At 39.4% G+C, this 20,154-nt stretch overlaps 1 protein-coding gene across 1 annotated transcript; it reads left to right on the forward strand.

The window, feature by feature from the left end:
- The first annotated feature begins 18 nt into the window (after window positions 1–18).
- Window positions 19–19,903, forward strand: LOC139951314 (ubiquitin conjugation factor E4 A-like). The gene is made up of 18 exons (XM_071950140.1): window positions 19–151; window positions 965–1,239; window positions 2,992–3,113; window positions 4,037–4,204; window positions 4,683–4,827; window positions 5,623–5,825; window positions 7,051–7,233; window positions 8,074–8,191; window positions 8,871–9,092; window positions 10,091–10,354; window positions 10,823–11,234; window positions 12,406–12,598; window positions 13,111–13,224; window positions 13,750–13,924; window positions 14,463–14,539; window positions 15,600–15,851; window positions 16,732–16,889; window positions 17,392–19,903. The coding sequence occupies exons 2-18, from the start codon at window positions 1,011–1,013 to the stop codon at window positions 17,501–17,503; spliced, it is 3,147 nt and encodes a 1,048-aa protein (XP_071806241.1). The 5' UTR covers window positions 19–151; window positions 965–1,010; the 3' UTR covers window positions 17,504–19,903.
- Window positions 19,904–20,154: the final 251 nt, after the last annotated feature.

The following is a 20,154-nucleotide window of genomic DNA, read 5'->3' on the forward strand; positions in this document are numbered from 1 at the left end:
GTTTTATTTTGTGCATGAATGACCATCCCATTCTGTAGTTTTTCGATAGTATGTCACACTGTGATTAAGAACTGTTTCGGAGTTCTAAGGAGTATGATGAATTCCGCTACAAGTGGACAAATTAAATAATCATCTTATTCTAACAAGAAAGGTTCGTACATTATGATTGTTATAGTTGTATTCAATAAGTTATTTAATTAGGTTTGGCTTGATTGAGCAGAGAGACAAATAATAATTATTAAAAAGGGAAGGTACACGTTTACGTTTGGAAATTACTCAAAACCAAATATCAACTTAAAAACTGACTTGGTAACGAGCATTGGAGAGCTGTTGATAGTATAAAACATTGTGCCACAATTTGTGGGAAACGACTCCCTCTGTAGTAACGTAGTTTTTGAGAAAGAGGTAATTTCTCCCTAAAATAATAAAAGACTTCTAAGTTCTAGCTAGAAAAAAGAAGTCTTGTATTCCTATCTGAAAGCACACAAATTCGTTCCAACAAGGATGTTTTTTCTTTCATCATTTTCTCGCAACTTCGATGACCAATTGAGCCCAAATTTTCACAGGTTTGTTATTTTATGCTTATGATGAGATACACCAAGTGAGAACACTGGTCTTTGACAATTACCAAACAGTAACTCAGGGGCATCAGTCAGATGGATGATTGATGGTGAGCATGTGTGTGAGTGAGAAACTAAAAACTTGGTTGGTTCGTCAGTCAGTAACTTATCAGTGTTTATCATAAAAATCTCCTTGCAGTATATTCTTCTTGCTCCTGATCCCAAGTCCTAAGTAATTCTAACCTGGGTCTTATTCCTAAAATATAGCCAAGGCCCAAGCTGGCGGATGATGTCGTACTTGATTTGCACGATTGGGATCAATCCATCAATCATCAGGGAAACTTGTTTCTTTCTTAACTTTCTCAATCATTGATTTCTGCTTCTTTGCACCTTTGCACCCGCAGGAGTCAAACATCACATTGCTGCTAAATTAACTTCATCTTATCAAGAATGGACTCCGCTTTCAACCCCTTTGCACTCCTGCAGTCAACGCCAACAGAAGAGCCAGAGGTCATCACAGGTCAAAGTGCAGAGGTTTTGCCAGATATAAGTGACCAATGTCTGAAGGTCAAAGGTGATGGGGCAGGGGCTAGTGATGAGGTCGCAACCTCTGAGGTTCAACAGGTTCAAGATATTGATCGTATGATTCAGACAGTCTTCTTGGTGACGGTAGATCATGGTAAGCTCAGTCCGAGATCCAATGGTAAAAGCTATAATGGCTGAGCGGTCTAGGCTCTCTATGGTTCTCTGCATTTTAAACACTATATCTATATATATATCTATATATTGTATTGTTTACTTCCTAGATGGTTTAAAGGCAGTGGACACTATTGGTAATTACTCAAAATAATTATTGGCATAACCTTTCTTGAATACGAGTAATGGGGAGAGGTTGATGGTATAAAACATTGTGAGAAACCGCTCCCTCTGAAGAGCCATAGTTTTCGAGAAAGAAGTAATTTTCCACGAATTTGATTTCAAGACCTCAGATTTAGAACTTGAGGTCTCTAAATCAACCATCTAAACGCACACAACTTCGTGTGACAAGGGTGATTTCTTCTTTCATTATTATCTCGCAACTTTGATGACCGATTGAGCTCAAATTTTCACAGATTTGGTATTTTATGCATATGATGAGATACACCAACTGTGAAGGCTAGTCTTTGACAATTACCAATAGTGTCCACTGCCTTTAATGGTTTAATACTTTTATCGTTCATTTTCATGCGCCTTTGAACAAGTTTGCCTGGAATTGGCGCAGTAGGCTGGTAGGCCTATAAATACATTTTTATTATTCATATTAGGCCAAGTTCACGCAAGGACTATCGTTGACCACAGTTTGACTAACATTGTCCGAAGTCTGTCTAGTCGACGTAGAGTTGAACTACGCTAGTGGACTATTTGGAACCAACCTAAAGGGCATGGTCGCATCGCTAGTTACCAACAGCCGTTTTTATAGCACAGCGCAGAGTGGACCAATAACAAAATGATAACGTGCATCTTGAGTCCAAAGCCGTGTTGATGACTTCGACTACATTCGTTCGCACTACACTTTCTGTACACATGCCCTACGTACATTACATCACTAAACAACCCCTCGTTAACCATAGATCCTTGCCCGAACTAGTTTATCCTACCCAAGCTCTGGTGTTGTGCCCTCTTGAGCAAGACACTTGACCTTAATTGCTTTGTACAAAGTTGGGAAGTTAGTGTAATCTGCTTTACCATCCAGGTTGCTAGTGGATGATTCCTGCCTTCATCGTATGACTGCGTAACTCTGTTTCAGTCCTAGGAGTTGATGGCAATGTGCCTCTAGTGACAGTTGATTTGGGTCAACAGTCAAACCAGTTAAGTGTAGCACTCGCCTTTAAGTGGCAATCTCTCTATTAAAAAAAATCTTCCAAGTGTCGTGGCTGAGCGGTTAAGAGCACCGAATTCAAACTCTGGTGTTTCTGATCAGCAGAGTGTGGGTTCGAATCCCCAGCCGTGACACTGTGTCCTTGAGCAAGACACTTAACCATTGCTTCGTCCTTCGGATGGGGCGTAAAGTTGTTGGTCCCATGTGTTGTGTAACGCATGTAAAAGAACCCAGTGCACTTATCGAAAAGAGAAGGGGTTCGCCCCGGTGTTCCTGGTTGTGGCTGCTTAATGCGCCGTAGCACCTTGTAAACCCTTATAAGGTGCTAAATAATTGGGTCTCAGAATTCATCACTGCAACAACCTATCTTTCTGAAAGTTTGTATATACTCAGCGCCTTGAGTACCTTGTTTGGTAGATACGTGCGCTATATATGACTTCAATATTATTATTATTATTATTTCAAGAGTTTGCTTGATAGATGGATTTGGTAATTAAAATCCCAAACCATCCGAATGTATTTTAAAGTATAAGGGTCAGTGAAATTTGTTTCATATATTTTTCTTTCTGTCAGAGGGAGAAACGAACGAACGTGGGATGCCCCCACGCTGTGTTTATCTTATTGAAACGGCAGATAAGCTTAAAGAAGACAGTGGAGGTACTTGGAGCTGGCTAGGATGGGACGTCATTGATCAGGTATAGTTGTGGAATTCAATAAATTTCTAAATAACTGATTTCATCTTATCTTAAAGGGTGTGCATAACATTAGTTGCACACACAACTTACATGGTATAAAGACTGGGAAATCATTAATTGGAGCAGACATGTTGAGCTTGAATTTTAAGGGTCAGTTGAGACGCATTAATGGACAGTTTCTAACCCTTTAGAGTCCATTAATTTCTATATTTGTTGAGTTTTTGGACACATTGGTTTTCTGTAAAACTGTCTAACAAATGACAAACAAAGTATGACCATAATTTGGTTTTGTTTCAAAATACACTATGGAAAACATTTGAAAATGTCAATTCAAGACACTCATCTCTCCTTTGATCTTTTTGTTTGAGTGGAAACAGATCAGGGGTTGATTTCACAAAGAGTAGGAGATTTTAAAAACTTTAGGCTAAAGTCCTAACTCGTCCCATCTCAAGTGAAGACTAGTCTTAATTTTTGGTGAAACCAACCGCAGATCTTGCCATTATGGTATTTCAAGCGTTAAAGCCATTATACACTTTTGGAACAGAAGAAAAAATAAAAGTTCACAGATTTACAAATAACTTACAGGGTTTACAGAAGGTAATGGTGAAAGACTTCTTTTGAAATATTATTCCATGAAATGCTTTACTTTTTGAGAAAACTTTAAAACAATTATCAATTCTCGATAGCAAGAATTACGGATTTATTTTAAACACATGTCATGACACGGCGAAACGTGCGGAAACAAGGGTGGGTTTTCCCGTTATTTTCTCCCGACTGCGATGACCGATTGAGCCTAATTTTTCACAGGGTTGTTATTTTATATATAAGTTGTGATACACGAAGTGTGGGCCTTTGGACAATACCGTTTACCGAAAGTGTCCAATGGCTTTAATCATGATTCCTCATTGATCTTTTCTTTGTAGGCAATATTTGAGAGGCTTCTTCTTGAAGACCCAGCGTTCCACGTCATCACCATGAACTCGTCGTCTGTGACTTGCTCTCAGGAGCAGAAGGAGGCGGGGGAGAAGGACGTGATGCGGTACCTACAGAGATGCCATTGGAGTAGCGTCCAACAATCCAAGACAAAGAAGGTATCTTCAGAGATGAGAAACTGCAGACGTTTATCTGATTATCTGAATTCAGACATATTGTGTGTGCCTGGTGAACCAAAAATCCACCTTTATTTACTTTCCTAACATAAAGAAATCCTGCTCTTTGATCTAATTCTCTATTGCTGAGGACACAGTTCCTAAAAGCTCTGTGAAATCTATACCCCAGAGGTAATCAAGAGGTGGAAATGCTATCATTTCAACCTCCCAAGAAATTTGGATCTTAGTTTTAGATTGTTTGTCACTCCTGGTAGAGAGAGCTTGTTAAGTCTTTCAGTGCCCGTTTTCTTCTTTTTTGAGCCTAAAATGCCTTTTTTAGAATTTTCAAATTTCTGTATTAGAAAAAGTTAATAAGTCTTCCTCCCCAAACAAAATGTATCTTGGTGATTTGTGTTGCCCACAACACAATGGTCTCACAATGTGTACCTTCGATTGTTTAACCTTTAACCTTTGACCTCAGGGTAATCTACATGAATATGCAGAGAGGTGTAGACTGGTAGCTGTCTCCAATGCAGTGACTTGCCTCTTGACCCCGGAGCTTTTCCCTGGGCAAGACGTACATGCCCAAACATTAGACCTCCTCCTGCAGAACTTCTCCAAAGGCGGTAAGTTACCATATAATTTCTATAGTTACACGAATTTCCCTTTTTAAAACAAAAATGTCTAAAGTCTACTCACCGGTTTCACTGTGACTCATTTCAGCCATCATCATTAAAGTAATTGTTCACCCAGTAAGTAAACATTCACCCTCTTGCTGGTGTCAATTAATGGAATTGCTAAAGAGCAGAGAGAAAGTCCTACTGTTTCTTATTCAATTTAATTCAATTCAATATACGTTTATTTCCACAAAACATTTCCACAATATTATAGTAATACATACAGGTATATATAAATGATAGAAGAAAAGAAAATAAGCTGGCGGAAAACGCGTGGAGGCAAGACCCAAAATAAGCCAGGTAGCTTGTAGCGGCTTGCCTTTACGTAACAAAATAGATAAACTACAGGTAAATGCTTAGGACAAAACACAGACGATATCGATATCTTATTCGATATATTTGGCAGATTTTTAAGATTCAAAGTTGATTTCATGTTTCCAAATACTTCACACTATAAACAAGAACCTGTGAAAGTTTGTCAATATTTGTGTCAGTAAACTGACAGGCAGTGACAAACCTAAACCACAAGTTAAAGCTTCATGAACTTTTTATCAGATCAGTAGATCTTGTTGAAAGCTTCTCAATTCCTAAACCAGTGAGTACTGACCCAAGTTTGTAATAGGCAAACTCGTGTATTGCTTGTAATGGGTGATTCACTTAATGTCAAAACCAAAACCTTCCATCAGACCTAGCATCATCTTTTGCAATGTCATTTCATATTCTTGTTTCTATACTTATTTCTAGAGATGGACAAGGTTGTGGCCTTCCTCCTGGAGATTGCCGATGCTATACTACTCGATGAAGACTTTCAAATCTCTGACGCCTTCTGTCCCCTTCTTGAGCTCCTCTACAAAGAGATGAAAAATTCGCCCTCATTGTCGAACTCTAGAAATGCTGCATACTGTGCTGTGATAGAGATGTTCACCAGACGGCCGTGTTTAGCACAGGTATGCTGAGGGAGACAGAATATCGTACAGGGAGACATTTTATACTAAGTAGTCGTAGGAGAGACAGTGTTGTAGCTAGACCAATTTTACAGTGGCGGGCTCTATTTCAATTTAGTCCACCAAGGGTGAGCGGCTCATTAAAATTATCCATGTTTAGATATGGGGCCATCATTGCTGAAGTGCAGTCTGGGGGAAATCTGTGCTGGGCAGCACAGTACATTTTGCTCAGAGTGTTGAGCGTTGAAATTTGCTAGTTCTGGGGAGGCCTGCCGTCACCGCCCACTGTGGCTACAACTCTGGAGCAGCCCTTTTCATATTACTCTATTCCCCTGGGGGCACTCCAGGGGAAAAACAGACGTCCCTTTTACACTTAGCTTTTCCCCTGATCAACCCCGGCAAATAGGCATACCCCTGTGAAGCGTTTAGGCTGGAGCTGGGATTGAAATCTAAACAACTAACCGAGCCTACACGCTACACTGAGCTAAGCCCAGCTTATCATCATCCTGTTCCTGCCAGGGATATAACAGACGTCCCTTTCACACTTAGCTTTTCCCCTGATCAACCCAGGCAAATAGGCATACCCCTGTGAAGTGTGTAGGTTGGAGCTGGGATTGAAATCTAAACAACTAACCGAGCCTACATGCTACACTGAGCTAAGCCCAGCTTATCATCATCCTGTTCCTGCCTTTGTGAACCATCAAGCCAAGCCCAACTACGAGTTAATCTCCATTGCAATACATAAGCAGTATCTAGCAACAGAGTCCAGCATTCTCCAGCAGTTATGGGCCCAATTTCATTAAGCTGTTTACCCATAAGCAAATTATTGTGCTTACTGTGGCAGAAAAATGTATGTTTGAAGTGTAAACGTATTTCACCATGATTTCTCAAGTAAGCAGAAAATTTCTAGGCGCGATTGCACGTTCACCATGGATTTGCATTGTTACGTCACTTGTGTGCCAGCATTTACCCTTGCTTACGGTAAACAGCTTTTGAAAAATGAAATTCTGCTAAGGGACGCTCCGTAAGAACAAAACAGCTGCTTACATGCTTTATGAAATTTGGCCCAGAGCATACAGATCGAAATGTTGATTTGTCAACCACCGGTTTTTTTCAGAACCAACACTCCTGAAAAGAGATTTACCCATGGTGCTACAGCAAACTTTACCGATTATACTCCCACCATGCAAAGATTCAAATCCTGTTTGATATTTTATTTGAATTTTAGATTCTAGTGGAGCATCTGATGCCAAAGGACCCGAAAAAAGCCAAGAGTTACGAGGACTCCGTCATAGGGATACTGCTGTCACTCTCATGCGTTCCAAAACATCAACAGCCGTCGGAGTTCTTTGTCAACCCCTCTCGGTCATCCCAGAGAGACCACAACGCTACCCAGCAATTCCTATGGCAGGTAAGAATGTGGAAGGTCATTGGTTGGAATCCCACTTGAGGTATTTTTTTATTTGTTTTTCTCCAGATGGTTTTATTGTTATTACAATTGTTTCTTGTTTTGAAATCAAGTATGCCTCATAAAGTGAAATTAAAGGAACACGTTGCATTTGATCGGACGAGTTGGTCTATAAAACGCGTCTGGAACCGTTTGTTATGAAATGCATATGGTTAGAAAGATGTTTTAAAAGTAGAATATAATGATCCACACAAGTATCACTCAAAATTGCATGGTTTTCCTTTTACATCGCCAACTATCACGATCGGCGTGTTAGTGGATGAGGTTAAAGTAAACCATGCACTTTCGAGGCATGTTTGTGTGGATCATTGTATTCTACTTTTACAACATCTTTCTTACCATACGCATTTTATAACAAACGGTTTCAGAACACTTTTCAAAGACCAACTCGACCGATCCAAGGCAGCGTGTTCCTTTACACTGTAACTTGCAAGCCTGACGAAACCAATTAACAAGAGTGTTTACTATGTGAACCACGACACCAGGAAAGACATACATACATACATACAACTAAATATTTGTAAAGCGCTTTTACATCAAGATCAAAGTGCTAAAAAAAAGCAAAACCAATGTGTATAATGATAATAATAAGGAGACTAGTACTGCGCACATATCCACCGTGCTGGGTGTTCAAGGCGCAGTAAAAAAAACCCCCAAAAAAACCCAGACATAACAAAATTACTCCTTGAAAACCTGTGACATAAGATAAGTTTTGAGAAGAGATTTGAATTTTTTGGTCAAGGACACAAATAATTCAGGCTTGCATTTTTCTTGTTTCCTCAGCCAATAGCCATATTGAATGAGAGTGTCTACAATATCTTCAAAGGGATCTTCAAGTCATCGACGGAAAATAAAAACAAACTTCTTGCGTGGCTTGGGAACTGTCTACATTGTAATTCAGGTAAGGATTTACCTTTGTGACTATTTGTCAGGTGTGGAATTTCATCTTTGAGAAGGCAAGGCCATCTTCAGTTGCAAAGGGCGTGAATTCCAGATTCTACTGAAATATTTTAAAGGAACATGTTGCCTTGGATCGGTCGAGTTGGTCTTTGAAAAGTGTTTGTAACCATTTGTTATAAAATGCATGGTTGGAAAGATGTTTTAAAGTAAAATACAACGGTCAACACAAATTTGCCTCGAATTTGAATGGTTTTCCTTTTACTGTGCGAACAACACGGTCGGCCATTTATGGGAGTCAAACATTTTACTCCCATAAATGGCTGACCGTGTTTGTCGACGAGGTAAAAGAAACACCGAGCAATTTTGAGTGATACTTGTGTGGATCATTGTATTGTACTTTTAAAATATCTTTCTAATCGTACACATTTTATAACAAACGGCTACAAATGCTTTTCAAAGACCAACTCGTCAGATCCAAGGCAACGTGCTCCTTTAAGATCTATAAAGTAACTTCCTAGCGTCCTCCTGAAGATGATGAGAGCATAGTGAGTTGTCAACCAACGTTTTTTTTAGAACCACCACTACATTTTTTACTGCAAACCTCACCTAAGAAAGCATCTTCTTGAAATTGGCTCTGCCGGGTCTCTAAGATTCATATTTTTATAAACTATTCATCACAGGTCGAGGTAAACTCTGGTCTCGTGAGATGCCCAACTTCGGCCAGACCTACGCCGGTGACGCATTCTTCATGAACCTGAGTGCGGTCATGGTGCGATTCTGCGCACCGTTCACCTCGCCTGAGTCCAGCAAAATACTGGATGTAGATCTGAGCTACAGTCGTCTTGAGCTGAGCGAGGGCGCTGATGACGAGGAAATGAAGACGAAAGGAGTTCATCTACGAGGTGGGATTTTAAAAGTAGATTATAATGATTCACATAAGTAGCTCTCGAAATAGACCGATCCATTAAGCTCCGCCCCATTGCGTATTGACCAATCACAACCTATTGCGCAACCAAAAGTCTGACAAATAAAGTGCAACATGTATGAGCGTATGCTTGGCGCTGCAAAGTTGTGTAGAATGGCATTGGAGAGGCTCACCTGTTCTTGCTCAAATGTGCGCCGTGGCAGGGCCTAATTGATCGGTCTATTGTCTGGATTTTCTGTAATTTCAGAACACGGTCAGCTATTATGTAGAACAAAATTGTTGATTCCACAAAATGGCGAACTGTTTGTTCAACTGGTTGTACTTCAAAAGGCAAGTTTTAGTTTTGTAATCACTACTCACCAAATGCAAAACACTGGGTTTTTTTAACTCTGGAAAAGGACAACCAACCCTACACGCTACACGCATCAATGTACTAGAAGTAAGTCACAGTATTGAAAGGCAAACATTCACCATCAAACAAGATTAAAGGCAGTGGACACTATTGTAATTGTCAAAGACTAGCCTTCACAGTTGGTGTATCTCAACATATGCATAAAATAACAAACCTGTGAAAACTTGAGCTCAATCGGTCATCGGACTTGCGAGATAATAATGAAAGAAAATACACCCTTGTAACACGGAGTTGTGTGCGTTTAGATGGTTGATTTCGAGACCTCAAGTTCTAAATCTGAGGTCTTGAAATCAAATTCGTGGAAAATTACTTCAGAGGGAGCCGTTTCTCACAATGTTTTATACTATCAACCTCTCCCCAGTACTTGTTACCAATTAAGGTTTTATTCTAATAACTATTTTGAGTAATTACCGATAGTGTCCACTGCCTTTAAGGCAAAAAATAACTCAATTCTTATAGTAATAATATTATCGATTTAAAACTTTCATAAATAATGGAAATAAGTGTCACTTTTGATTTTTGAATTTGAAGGTAACTGGCAAAATACTATTTTTTATATGCAGGTCTTCCTGCGGAAACCTGCCTAATCCAGCTCGAGGATGACGCCCCAGGCCTCCCAACCAACCCGCCATACAAATTCACCACTGAGGTCTTCTTCATCACTCAGCGCTGTCTCAACATGGGCTTCCATAGCGTCTTAGAGAAGTTTAACCGTCTCAATAAGGAGCTCCATCGTGTCCAGGAAGCGTATCAGGAGATGACTAGACTTGGGACGGCCGGAGCACGGAACCCGGCCATCGAAAGGATGAGGGAGCAAATGGATATTGGTGAGGGTTTTTTTTTTATTTGGATATATATTCTCAACTCTTCTATTAGTGCCAAACGAGAAGAGAGAAGACTTTGAAGTAATTTTATTTTATGATGTGGGAAGAAAACACTTGAGTTGGATAATTTTTTATTTAGACTTGACTGTTGGAAACATGGTCACAGTGTCACCGTGGTCCACTGATTAGACTACAGTCATGGCAGTACTTGCAAAAACAAGGTTGTGGGTTCAAATCCTATCAAGCTAACCACTTGTGACTATAACAAGTAGTGTTGTTTAGTTACAATTTCTTGATTTGTGCAATTCATCATCATAGACATTTTGCCAATATTTGTATGAGAGTGCCCTGAAATATTTGTCCAATCAATTTAGAACGTTTCTACCGTTTCAACTTTTCAACATATTCTCCTGATTATTAGGTACCTTAGCAAGAGTAGGAGGGTTAACATTAAACATTTTTCTCCCCCAGCCATGTCGCTCTTCCTCTCCCTACGAGCGTCTCTCCTCGAACCAAAACTCATCCAACACAGCTGGGATCTTCACATCGCCACAGCCCGCCTTCTCATCCAGCTGGCAACCACCGATGACCGAACTACTCTCCGCACCCCAACCTACCCCCTCCCTGACTCCACCCCTCCAGCCCTCGCCCACATCCCAGAATTCCTGGCGGAGAACCTGATCAACTTTATGCAGTTCCTGCGGAGGTTCTCCGAGAAGAAGTTCCAGGAAGGGGCGGAGTCTCTAGGTCACCTCATGACCTTTATCGTGACCTTTATGGGGAGCAAAGGTCGGATGAATAACCCTCATCTACGAGCCAAACTGGCCGAGGTGTTGGAAGGGTTGATGCCGCCGAAGGAGCAGAGAAACACTGCTGTGACAATGTAAGCTTCTTTTTCACTTATTTAAATGCATAGTATTTAAAGACACTGGACACTATTGGTAATTGTCAAAGACTAGTCTTCTCACTTGGTGTATCTCAACATATGCATAAAGTAACAAACCTGTGAAAATTTGAGCTCAATTGGTCGTCGAAGTTGCGAGATAATAATGAAATAAAAAAAAAAAAACCTTGTCACACGAAGTTGTATGCTTGCTTTTTTATGCTTGATTTCGAGACCTCAAATTCTAAATCTGAGGTATTGAAATCAAATTTGTGGAAAATTACTTCTTTCTCAAAAACTACATTACTTCAGAGGGAGCCATTTCTCACAATGTTTTATACTGTCAAACTTTCCCCGTTACTCGTTACCAGGAAAGGTTTTATGCCAATAGTTATTTTGAGTAATTACCAATAGTGTCCACTGCCTTTAAAGACAATCTTCTTTTTTTACCATTGATTGTTTTAATCTTCTAAAAATGTAGATGTATACAATTTCATTTGAAGAGATGTGGTTGAAAATCTGGACAAATATGTCCACGCAGGAAGAATAATTCCTAATAGGAATCGTATTCTGAGAATCATTTCTCAGATTAAAATTTTGGGGCATAAAACATAACATTTAATTTGAGGTAAAATGTTTCTCTTTAACACTATCAAAAGTTACGGTAGGCTTCTAACATTTTTGTTTATTGCCATCACAAAATTCAATTTGACATTGGAGCCCCTATTCATCATCTCTTAATGGCACTGGACACTATTAGCAATTGTCAAAGACCAGTCTTCTCACTTGGTGTATCTCAAACAAACAAAAAACTAAGAAAATTTGAGCTCGATATTGGTCGTCGAAGTTGCGAGATAATAATGAAAGAAAAGACACCCTTGTCACACGAAGTTGTGTGCTTTCTGATGCTTGATTTTGAGAGCTCCAAATCTAATTCTGAGGTCTCAAAATCGAATTTGTGTAAAGTTACTTCTTTTTTGAAAACTACATTACTTCAGAGGAAGGCGTTTCTCACAATGTTTTATACTATCAACAGCTCCCATTGCTTGTTACGAAGTTAGGTTTTATGCTAATATTTTTTTTGAGTAATTACCAATAGTGTCCACTGCCTTTAACCTTCTCATGAATCTAAACGTAATTTTCATCAGCCATCTTGTTTTCCTCCTCCAAGGTTCAACAGGGAGAAGATCTTCCTGGAGCATCCTCTTCTTCCCCTCGTCTCTAGGTCTGTCCTCAGCATCTACATCGATATTGAGTTCTCCGGAGATGCTCACGCCTTCGATCAAAAGTTCAACTACAGACGTCCCATGTACCACATTCTGAAGTATCTGTGGAGTTTAGAACCACACAAGCAGAGCATGAAGGTTAGAACTTGGAAATGGTTAAAAGGGATTTAGTTAATTACTTATTTTGTGAAATTTGGTTGTGAGGCCAAAATTTCTCAGAAAAAGTGAACTTAATCACTGTACTAGCCAAAGCTCCGTAATTTATTTGGCCGGTGAAAATAAATTTTATTGAAAACACATTTCTGGCCGGGGGCCAGAATTTTTTGTACTTTAGGTTTTATAAAAAAATTGCTGTTATTTTTTTTAAATTGATTTTTGGTCTGAGCGGGGGGAAGGGGCGGTGACCCCCTTTTCTTCGCAGCAATTTTTTTTTTCAGGCTCTGAAGGAAAAGAGTCACTGGCATCCCTGAGTGTGGAAGTGCGCCGCAGTAACCTTTAGGCCAAAAAACTCCTTGGGCCTCCCCAGGGCTGTATTAGATCAGTGATTAGAGTGAAAAAAGTTCGTAAATTTTTGATTTGTTTATGTCCTGGATTAAGTTTGTTAAGGCCCTTGACTAACTTTTTGATTTTTTGTCTCCTTTCTATACCAGGCCATAGCTGAAGAATCTTTGCAGTCGATGGAAGCGGCCAATGCTCCTCTCTTTCTTCGTTTCATCAATCTCCTAATAAATGACGCCATCTTCATGCTGGACGAAGCCATGGATGTAAGTTTCTCAATTATTCTCCAACCTTTATTTTTAAAAATCAGAGTTTGGGGGTGCCAGTCAAAAGCCATGCAACTGTTAACTGTCATGTCATGTAACATTCTTGGGGTTGAATTTGTTTATTTTTACTTATGAAACTGTGAAGACAAATTTACCTGATATATCTATAAAAAAATTATCTCTAAAAAGTTGGTTGTACTCCACTCGTGTGAACATTATTTCAGACATTTGCAATGTTCTTGCAAGCAGAAATTTCTTTGCTAAGCAAAAATTGAGTGTAAACTTAATGTAATTTGGGCTGGTAACCTGTTTCTGTGAAGCAACACTTTTCTGTGCTGAACAAGTTGTTGGTGCTTACAGGCTTTATGAAATTAGACCTATATCTTTCCCACAATCTTAGAAGTGGCTGAGACCGGAGTTGTGTTCCACTTGTGTGAACATTATTACAGACATTTGCAATGTTCGTGCAAGTGAAGCAAAACACCTTGACAACATAACATTTATTTATCTTTCCCACAATTCCAGAACCTGAAGCAAATCAAAGAGATGCAGCACAAGAAGGACAGCGGCGAGTGGCGCAGCCTCAGACCGCAAGACCTGCAGCAGCAAGAGAGTTCGCTACGTACGCACGGCGCCATCGCAAGGTTCTTCAACGTCATGTCCAAAGAGTCCATGAATATACTCAGTTTTATCACCAGTGGTGAGTTTGAGATCCATGTTCTAATTATCAAACTCTACGCAAAAATGACAAGTGGAATTGCGTTCAACCCTATCACTGTTTCTTACAGTTACTTATAGGCACTGGGGTGGATTTCACAAAGGTAGTCCTAATTTAGGACTAGTCCTAGGCAATGCTAAGAGATAGGACCAGTCCTAAGTTAGGACCAGTAACTCATCCTATCTTAGGACTGGTCCTATCTCTTAGCATTGCCTAGGACTAGTCCTAAGTTAGAACTACCTTTGTGAAATCCACCCCAGACACCTTTGGTAATTGTCAACGATCAGTATTCTCACTTGGTGTATCTCAACATAAGCATAAAATAAAAATCTGTGAATTTTTTTTTCTCAATTGGCCATCGAAGTTGCAAGACAATAATAAAAGAAAAGAAACGTGTTGAATAAATTTGTGTGCTTTCAGCTGCCTAAAAAAGGCTTCAGGCCTGAAGTCTTTTTATATTTTTGTAAAAAAATTACCTCCTTCTGAATAATAAATAATATTTTTACTTTTCGTTCTCCAGAGATAAAGACGATCTTTGTTCATCCAGTGATGATAGATAGGATAGCTGCAATGTTCAACGACTTCCTACTGAAGCTGGTATGTTCAAGCTTTTTCATTTGTTCCCCTCTTTGTGATTGAAAAAAAATATATTGTTTTATTTTCTCAACCCCAACCCTCAAAAACAAAAGAAAAAAGAAACAAACAAACAAATAGGTAAAACTAATAATGATTGCAATATTAATAGAATGAACCTTATGCATTGATTGACATCATCATGTTGCCAGCTTGAGAGGTAAAACTAAGATCAAACTCTGGTGTTTCTGATCAGCCGAGTGTGGGTTTAATCCCCAGTCGTGACAGTTGTGTCCTTAAGCAAGACACTTGACCATTGCTTCGTCCTTTGGAAGGGACGTAAAGCTGTTGGTCCCATGGTTGTGTAACGCATTTAAAAGAACCCAGTGCACTTATCGAAAAAGAGAAGGGGTTCACCCCAGTGTTCCTAGCTGTGGCTGCTGTATGCGCCGTACCACCTTGTAAACCCTTACAAGGTGCTAAATAGTTGGGTGTCAGAATTCATCACTGCAATAACTTATCTCTCTAAAAGTTTGTATACATTCAGCGCCTTGAGTACCTTGTTTGGTAGATACGTGCGCTAAATAAGACTGATATTATTATTATTATTATTACCTCTAACCGAGGGCGCTCTACTCTAATGATGGGGGGACAGTCAATTAGTACCAACATTCACAAAATAGAGACATATGGAGACATCCTGCTGAGGCCTTCATCCTACAGTGGATTGACAATGGCTGAAAAGTCAAAGTCACAATCAATTATAGTTACAGAAAACATTGGTTTGGGACTTTTAGGCAAGAGAAGCTGAATATCCTAAGCTGATCCTACCCTTAGTCCTCCTGAAATGAGCCTCTCCCATGTTTGGGTTCCCCCTAAAGAGGATCAGAGTATACTCATCCAAGCTTTGAGTTGTCAACCACTGGTTCTTTTCAGAACCAACACTACTCAAAAGCAACTAACACTACTCAAAAGAGGTTTACACATGGTGCTACCACAAACCTCACCTAACTATACTCCCACCATCCAAAGGTTCAATCTTTTTAATTTGAAGTTACCTATACTCGTCTCTTGTCATTTCTAGGTCGGCCCGAAGATGGGCGCCCTTAAAGTCAAAGATTTTGACGAGTTTGACTTCAAGCCGGGAAGCCTCGTCCAGCATATCTGTCAGATCTACATCAACCTCGGCGACATCGACGATTTCTGTTCTGCGGTGTCACGCGACGGAAGGTCGTACTCCCCTGCGCTTTTTACTCGTGCTGACCGCGTCCTTAAGAAACTCTTCGCTCCGCCAGAGATGATTTCTGAGATGACGTTTTTTGCTGATAAAGTCAGAGTAAGTCTTTTTTTATAATTTATTGAACATTAAGGGAACATTACATAATTGGTATTTACTAACAAAACAGTTGCTGGCAGTGTAAGCACTTCATGTAATTCAGCATATACATAAACTGACAAACCTGTGAAAGTTTTATATCGATCGGCCATCTGGGTCACAAGAGAATAGTGAAAAAAACGATTATAAATTTGGCATTGCATCAATGCCAAAATAAAAATGAATAAAACGCTCACTGAGCGATAAACTCCAAACGCGAAGTTAGATTATTTATTTTCTCATCAAATATGACATTGCAGACAGAAATATTTATAGGGATGTTTTCAACCATCATCATCATTAGACATGTTAGACCGTGTAAGTTTTATGTAAATCTGTGATCTTCACGATTTTTGTTTCATACCAATTATGTAACGTTCCTGTAAAATCTACAAATTTATTTGTTACCTTAAAAAAGCAGCTCCCATTTAGAAAAATCCACAATTGGACAGCGCACTCTATTTGGGATTTTTGGAAGTTATGATATGACGTTGGATTTGAAACTTTGCATGGTGCGAGTATGTTTAGGCGAGGTTTGAGGTAGCAACATGTGTGGATCTCTTGTGAGTAGTGTACATGTAGGTTTTGAAAAGAACCGGTGGTTTAAAACCAACACCACTCTAAAGAGTTTTACAACTGGTGCTTCCAAATACCTCACCTAATTTTATAATGACCTTTGACTGCTTGTGACTGACAAGAAGTTTGATTTTTTTTGTATGGCCTACAGATAAAGGTATATTTTACTCAATTTGTTTCAAGATAGGCACATTTCATTTGTTCTGTTCTTTGGACCGGTATATATTTGTCTTGTTAACATAATTTTAACTTTCTGGTTGCCTAGGCGATGGCGGAGAAGCACGAAGAGGAGGAAGAAATCTTTGCCGATGCTCCAGATGAGTTCATTGACCCCTTGACCTATACCCTAATGAGTGACCCTGTGACCTTACCGTCATCGGGTCAGATCATGGATCGTTCTGTCATAGCGAGGCATCTACTAAGGTAAGAGTGTACAAACAATGTAGTTCAGTGTTGTAGTTAGACGTATTTGAGTGGTGGGCTCTAAATCTAATTTAGTCCACCAAAAGCAAGGGGTTCAATAAAACTATTCATGTTTAGATATGGGGCCATCATTGCTGAAGTGCAGTCTGGGGGAAATCTGTGCTGGGCAGCCACTGTATTTTGCTCACAGTGCTGGGTGAAATTTTGTTGTTCTGTGCAGGCCTACCTGGCACTGCCCACCGTGGCTACAACACGTGAAGCCCTGAAATGGGCCCGGGGGGGGGGGGGGGGATCCTACTACATTGATATGAATCTGTCTTTACGAATTCCCCCGAATTTTGGAAATCTACTCCGCGGCAGTAGACACCAGCAAGTTCTCAAAACAGCACAATCTACCCAGCAAGTAGATATGAAAATGGTGTTACTGCAAACCAAATTTTGATACATGCTCATTATGCAATGCCTGAATCCCAGATAATTTATTATTATTTTTTTTTTTCAGCGATCACACTGATCCTTTCAATCGAGCACCCCTGACTATGGATGAAGTCAAATCCAACGATGAACTACGAGAAAAGATAATAGCCTGGAAGAGGGAGAACTCCAAGAAATAGAGATCCGTTTCCAAATACAGTCGACTCTCAATATAAACAGCCGTCGATTTCACCAAACTCTTCGTAACTTATGATTAATCTTAGGACTTAGGACGGGTTCAGTTCCGTATCAAAATACGCAGGACGTATTGAACTCATCCTAAGTTAGGACGGGTTACTCGTCCTAACTCGAGATAGGATTAATCCTAGCGTTTTGTGAAACCGGCTGCAGGTCACTTGGACTGGTAAAATAACCTCTTTAAAACAGGAATGTTGTTATAAGAGGACAGCAAAACAAAGAAACACCAAATCAGGAATGAGATTCAGGACTTCAGAATGTACTCTTTATAAGTGGAACCTCTTCTTAACAGTGCTCTTTATAGCAAGAGCCGACTGTGTGCGGAGGGAAAAAAAAGGATTACAGAACAACTCAAGATACTGAGTTATATTGACTCAGTTTTTATCATGAAGTGTAAAATCAGCGTTATTTATTTATAAACAAGTTTTTTAGCTCCTGTCTTGTTTTTCTCAGATTTAGGATTTTCTTTTAACCCAATGGTCTTAATGTTAGTTTGGCTAGTTTAAACTTCATGAAATTTGTGTTGAACAAACATAGCATTATTCTGAAGTGTCCATGTAGCTTTAAAGACACTGGACACTAATGGTAATTGTCAAAGACCAGTCTTCTCACTTGGTGTATCTCAACACATGCATAAAATAACGAACCTGTAAAATTTTGAGCTTGATTGGTCGTCGGAGTTGCGAGATAATGTTGAAAGAAAAAACACCCTTGTCACACTAAAGTTGTGTGCTTTCAGATGCTTGATTTCGAGACCTCAAATTCTAAATCTGAGGTCTCGAAATCTAATTCGTGGAAAATTACTTCTTTCTCGAAAACTACTTCACTTCAGAGGGAGCCGTTTCTCACACGGTTTTATACTATCAACAGCTCTTACATTACCAAATAAGGTTTTATGCTAATAATTAATTTGAGTAATTACCAATAGTGTCCACTGCCTTTAGTAATGTGCCGGCGCTTTACCAAAATAGAGCTAGCTAGCTCTTGCTCTTTGGTTTCGCTTTTGCATTTGGTTTAAAGTATGAACCAGGCTTTTTTTATAGTTATACTTACGTGTACATACACATAAAAAGCACTGTATATTCAGTCAGCAAAAATCCACATGCTGCAATGATTGCAATGAACCCCGCACTTGCGAGTAGTTTTAACCAGTCTTACTCCTTTTTTCTGACACCTCTGTTTTCCAACCTTCATAATATTTGCATAATCCTTACCCTTACCTAAACCTAAGGCCTAGAGTGCAGATCATGCGGTATTAGGGTGCATTGGGTTGTTTGAACATAGGGGTGCCAGAACATAGAGCTACAAACAGGTGAGTTTTTTTTTCAGTTCATTTCAGTTTACTTTATGTTCCACAAAATCATGACAATACATAGATATAAAATAACAGATGAGATGGTGTCATTTTAAAAGCAACAGTTTTACACCATAGCAGATAATACTAAACCATCGTGGACGTGGAAGGGGGTCTCTAGAAAGCAAAGCTTGTCAAGAAGAGGCCCCCCCTACATGCCCTCTGACATTTATAGCAAAGATAAGAAACTGAAACTTTTACATACAAAACTCACAAACATAAAACGAGAAATGCCTGAGTCATAAGAACAGAGAAATCCATTACATAATGTAATAATGAATTGATGTATAATTGCATAATTCAATTCAATTCAAAATTAATGCTAGAAATATTGATGTTAAAATGATTTTGGTATGAATTTACTATTCATGCACAAACAAAATTGTGATGAACGTATTACTTAGTTTTTAGTTTTGTCTTTTTTTAATTCATGCACAGGCCTTATTTTCTACTGTGCCACACCAATTTGTCAGTTCCCTGTGTGCAATAATACTAATTAAAACCAATTCTCATTCATACAAAATAAAGGCTCCTGACTATTTTGGCGTGGGGTTGTATTGACCTGGGCCCAATTTCATAGCGCTGCTTAACGGTAACCAAATTTGCGTGCTTACTGTAGCAGAAAAATTTGCTTAAGCCTTAGCGTATTTCACAGGTTAGCATTAAAATTGGGCGGCCATATTGCGTGTTTACAGTGGATTTGCATTGTGACGTCATTTATTTTCGTGCGGTAAGCACCGGAAGGTTAGCATGCCTTTTCATGTGCTTACGGTTAGCAGCGCTATGAAATACTGCACAGTAAGCACAAAAATCGGCCGCTAAGCAGCGCTATGAAATTGGGGACCTGTGCTGCAAGAAAGGTGTTTGGGTGAAAATATTATAGTTTTGTGCTTTAATTATTATAAATCATTATCAATTAACAAAAGTAAATGTATTTTATATGTAAATTTTCTCATACCCAAAGCTGTAAATGATTATGACAATAAAAAATGGGTAAAAAAACATTAGTTACCGGTACACTTTGTGTTTATACATTTGTTTTTGCGTGATGTGTGGGGTTTGGGTGTGTGGGGGGGGGGGGGGGGCGGCGTTAATAGGGTCAACTAAAGTCTTTTTATTATAGCCCCAAAAAGGATCTAGACTCAACAGGGCCCACCCAATGTCATAATGGCTTTTAGCAGAGAATTGTGCCTAGCAAGTTTTGCTGTTAAATAGCCAAAATCAGCTTGGAATCAGAGA

The sequence above is a fragment of the Asterias amurensis genome, chromosome 19, assembly GCF_032118995.1.
Source record: "Asterias amurensis chromosome 19, ASM3211899v1".
In the NCBI taxonomy this organism is placed as follows: domain Eukaryota; kingdom Metazoa; phylum Echinodermata; class Asteroidea; order Forcipulatida; family Asteriidae; genus Asterias; species Asterias amurensis.

Excerpts from the sequence above, each read along its gene's own strand:
- LOC139951314 (XM_071950140.1), top strand. The coding sequence starts at position 1,011 with ATGGACTCCGCTTTCAACCCCTTTGCACTCCTGCAGTCAACGCCAACA. Across the intron at positions 3,114-4,036 it reads GATGGGACGTCATTGATCAG|GCAATATTTGAGAGGCTTCT; the intron begins GTATAGTTGTGG and ends TTTTCTTTGTAG. Across the intron at positions 11,235-12,405 it reads AGAAACACTGCTGTGACAAT|GTTCAACAGGGAGAAGATCT; the intron begins GTAAGCTTCTTT and ends TCCTCCTCCAAG.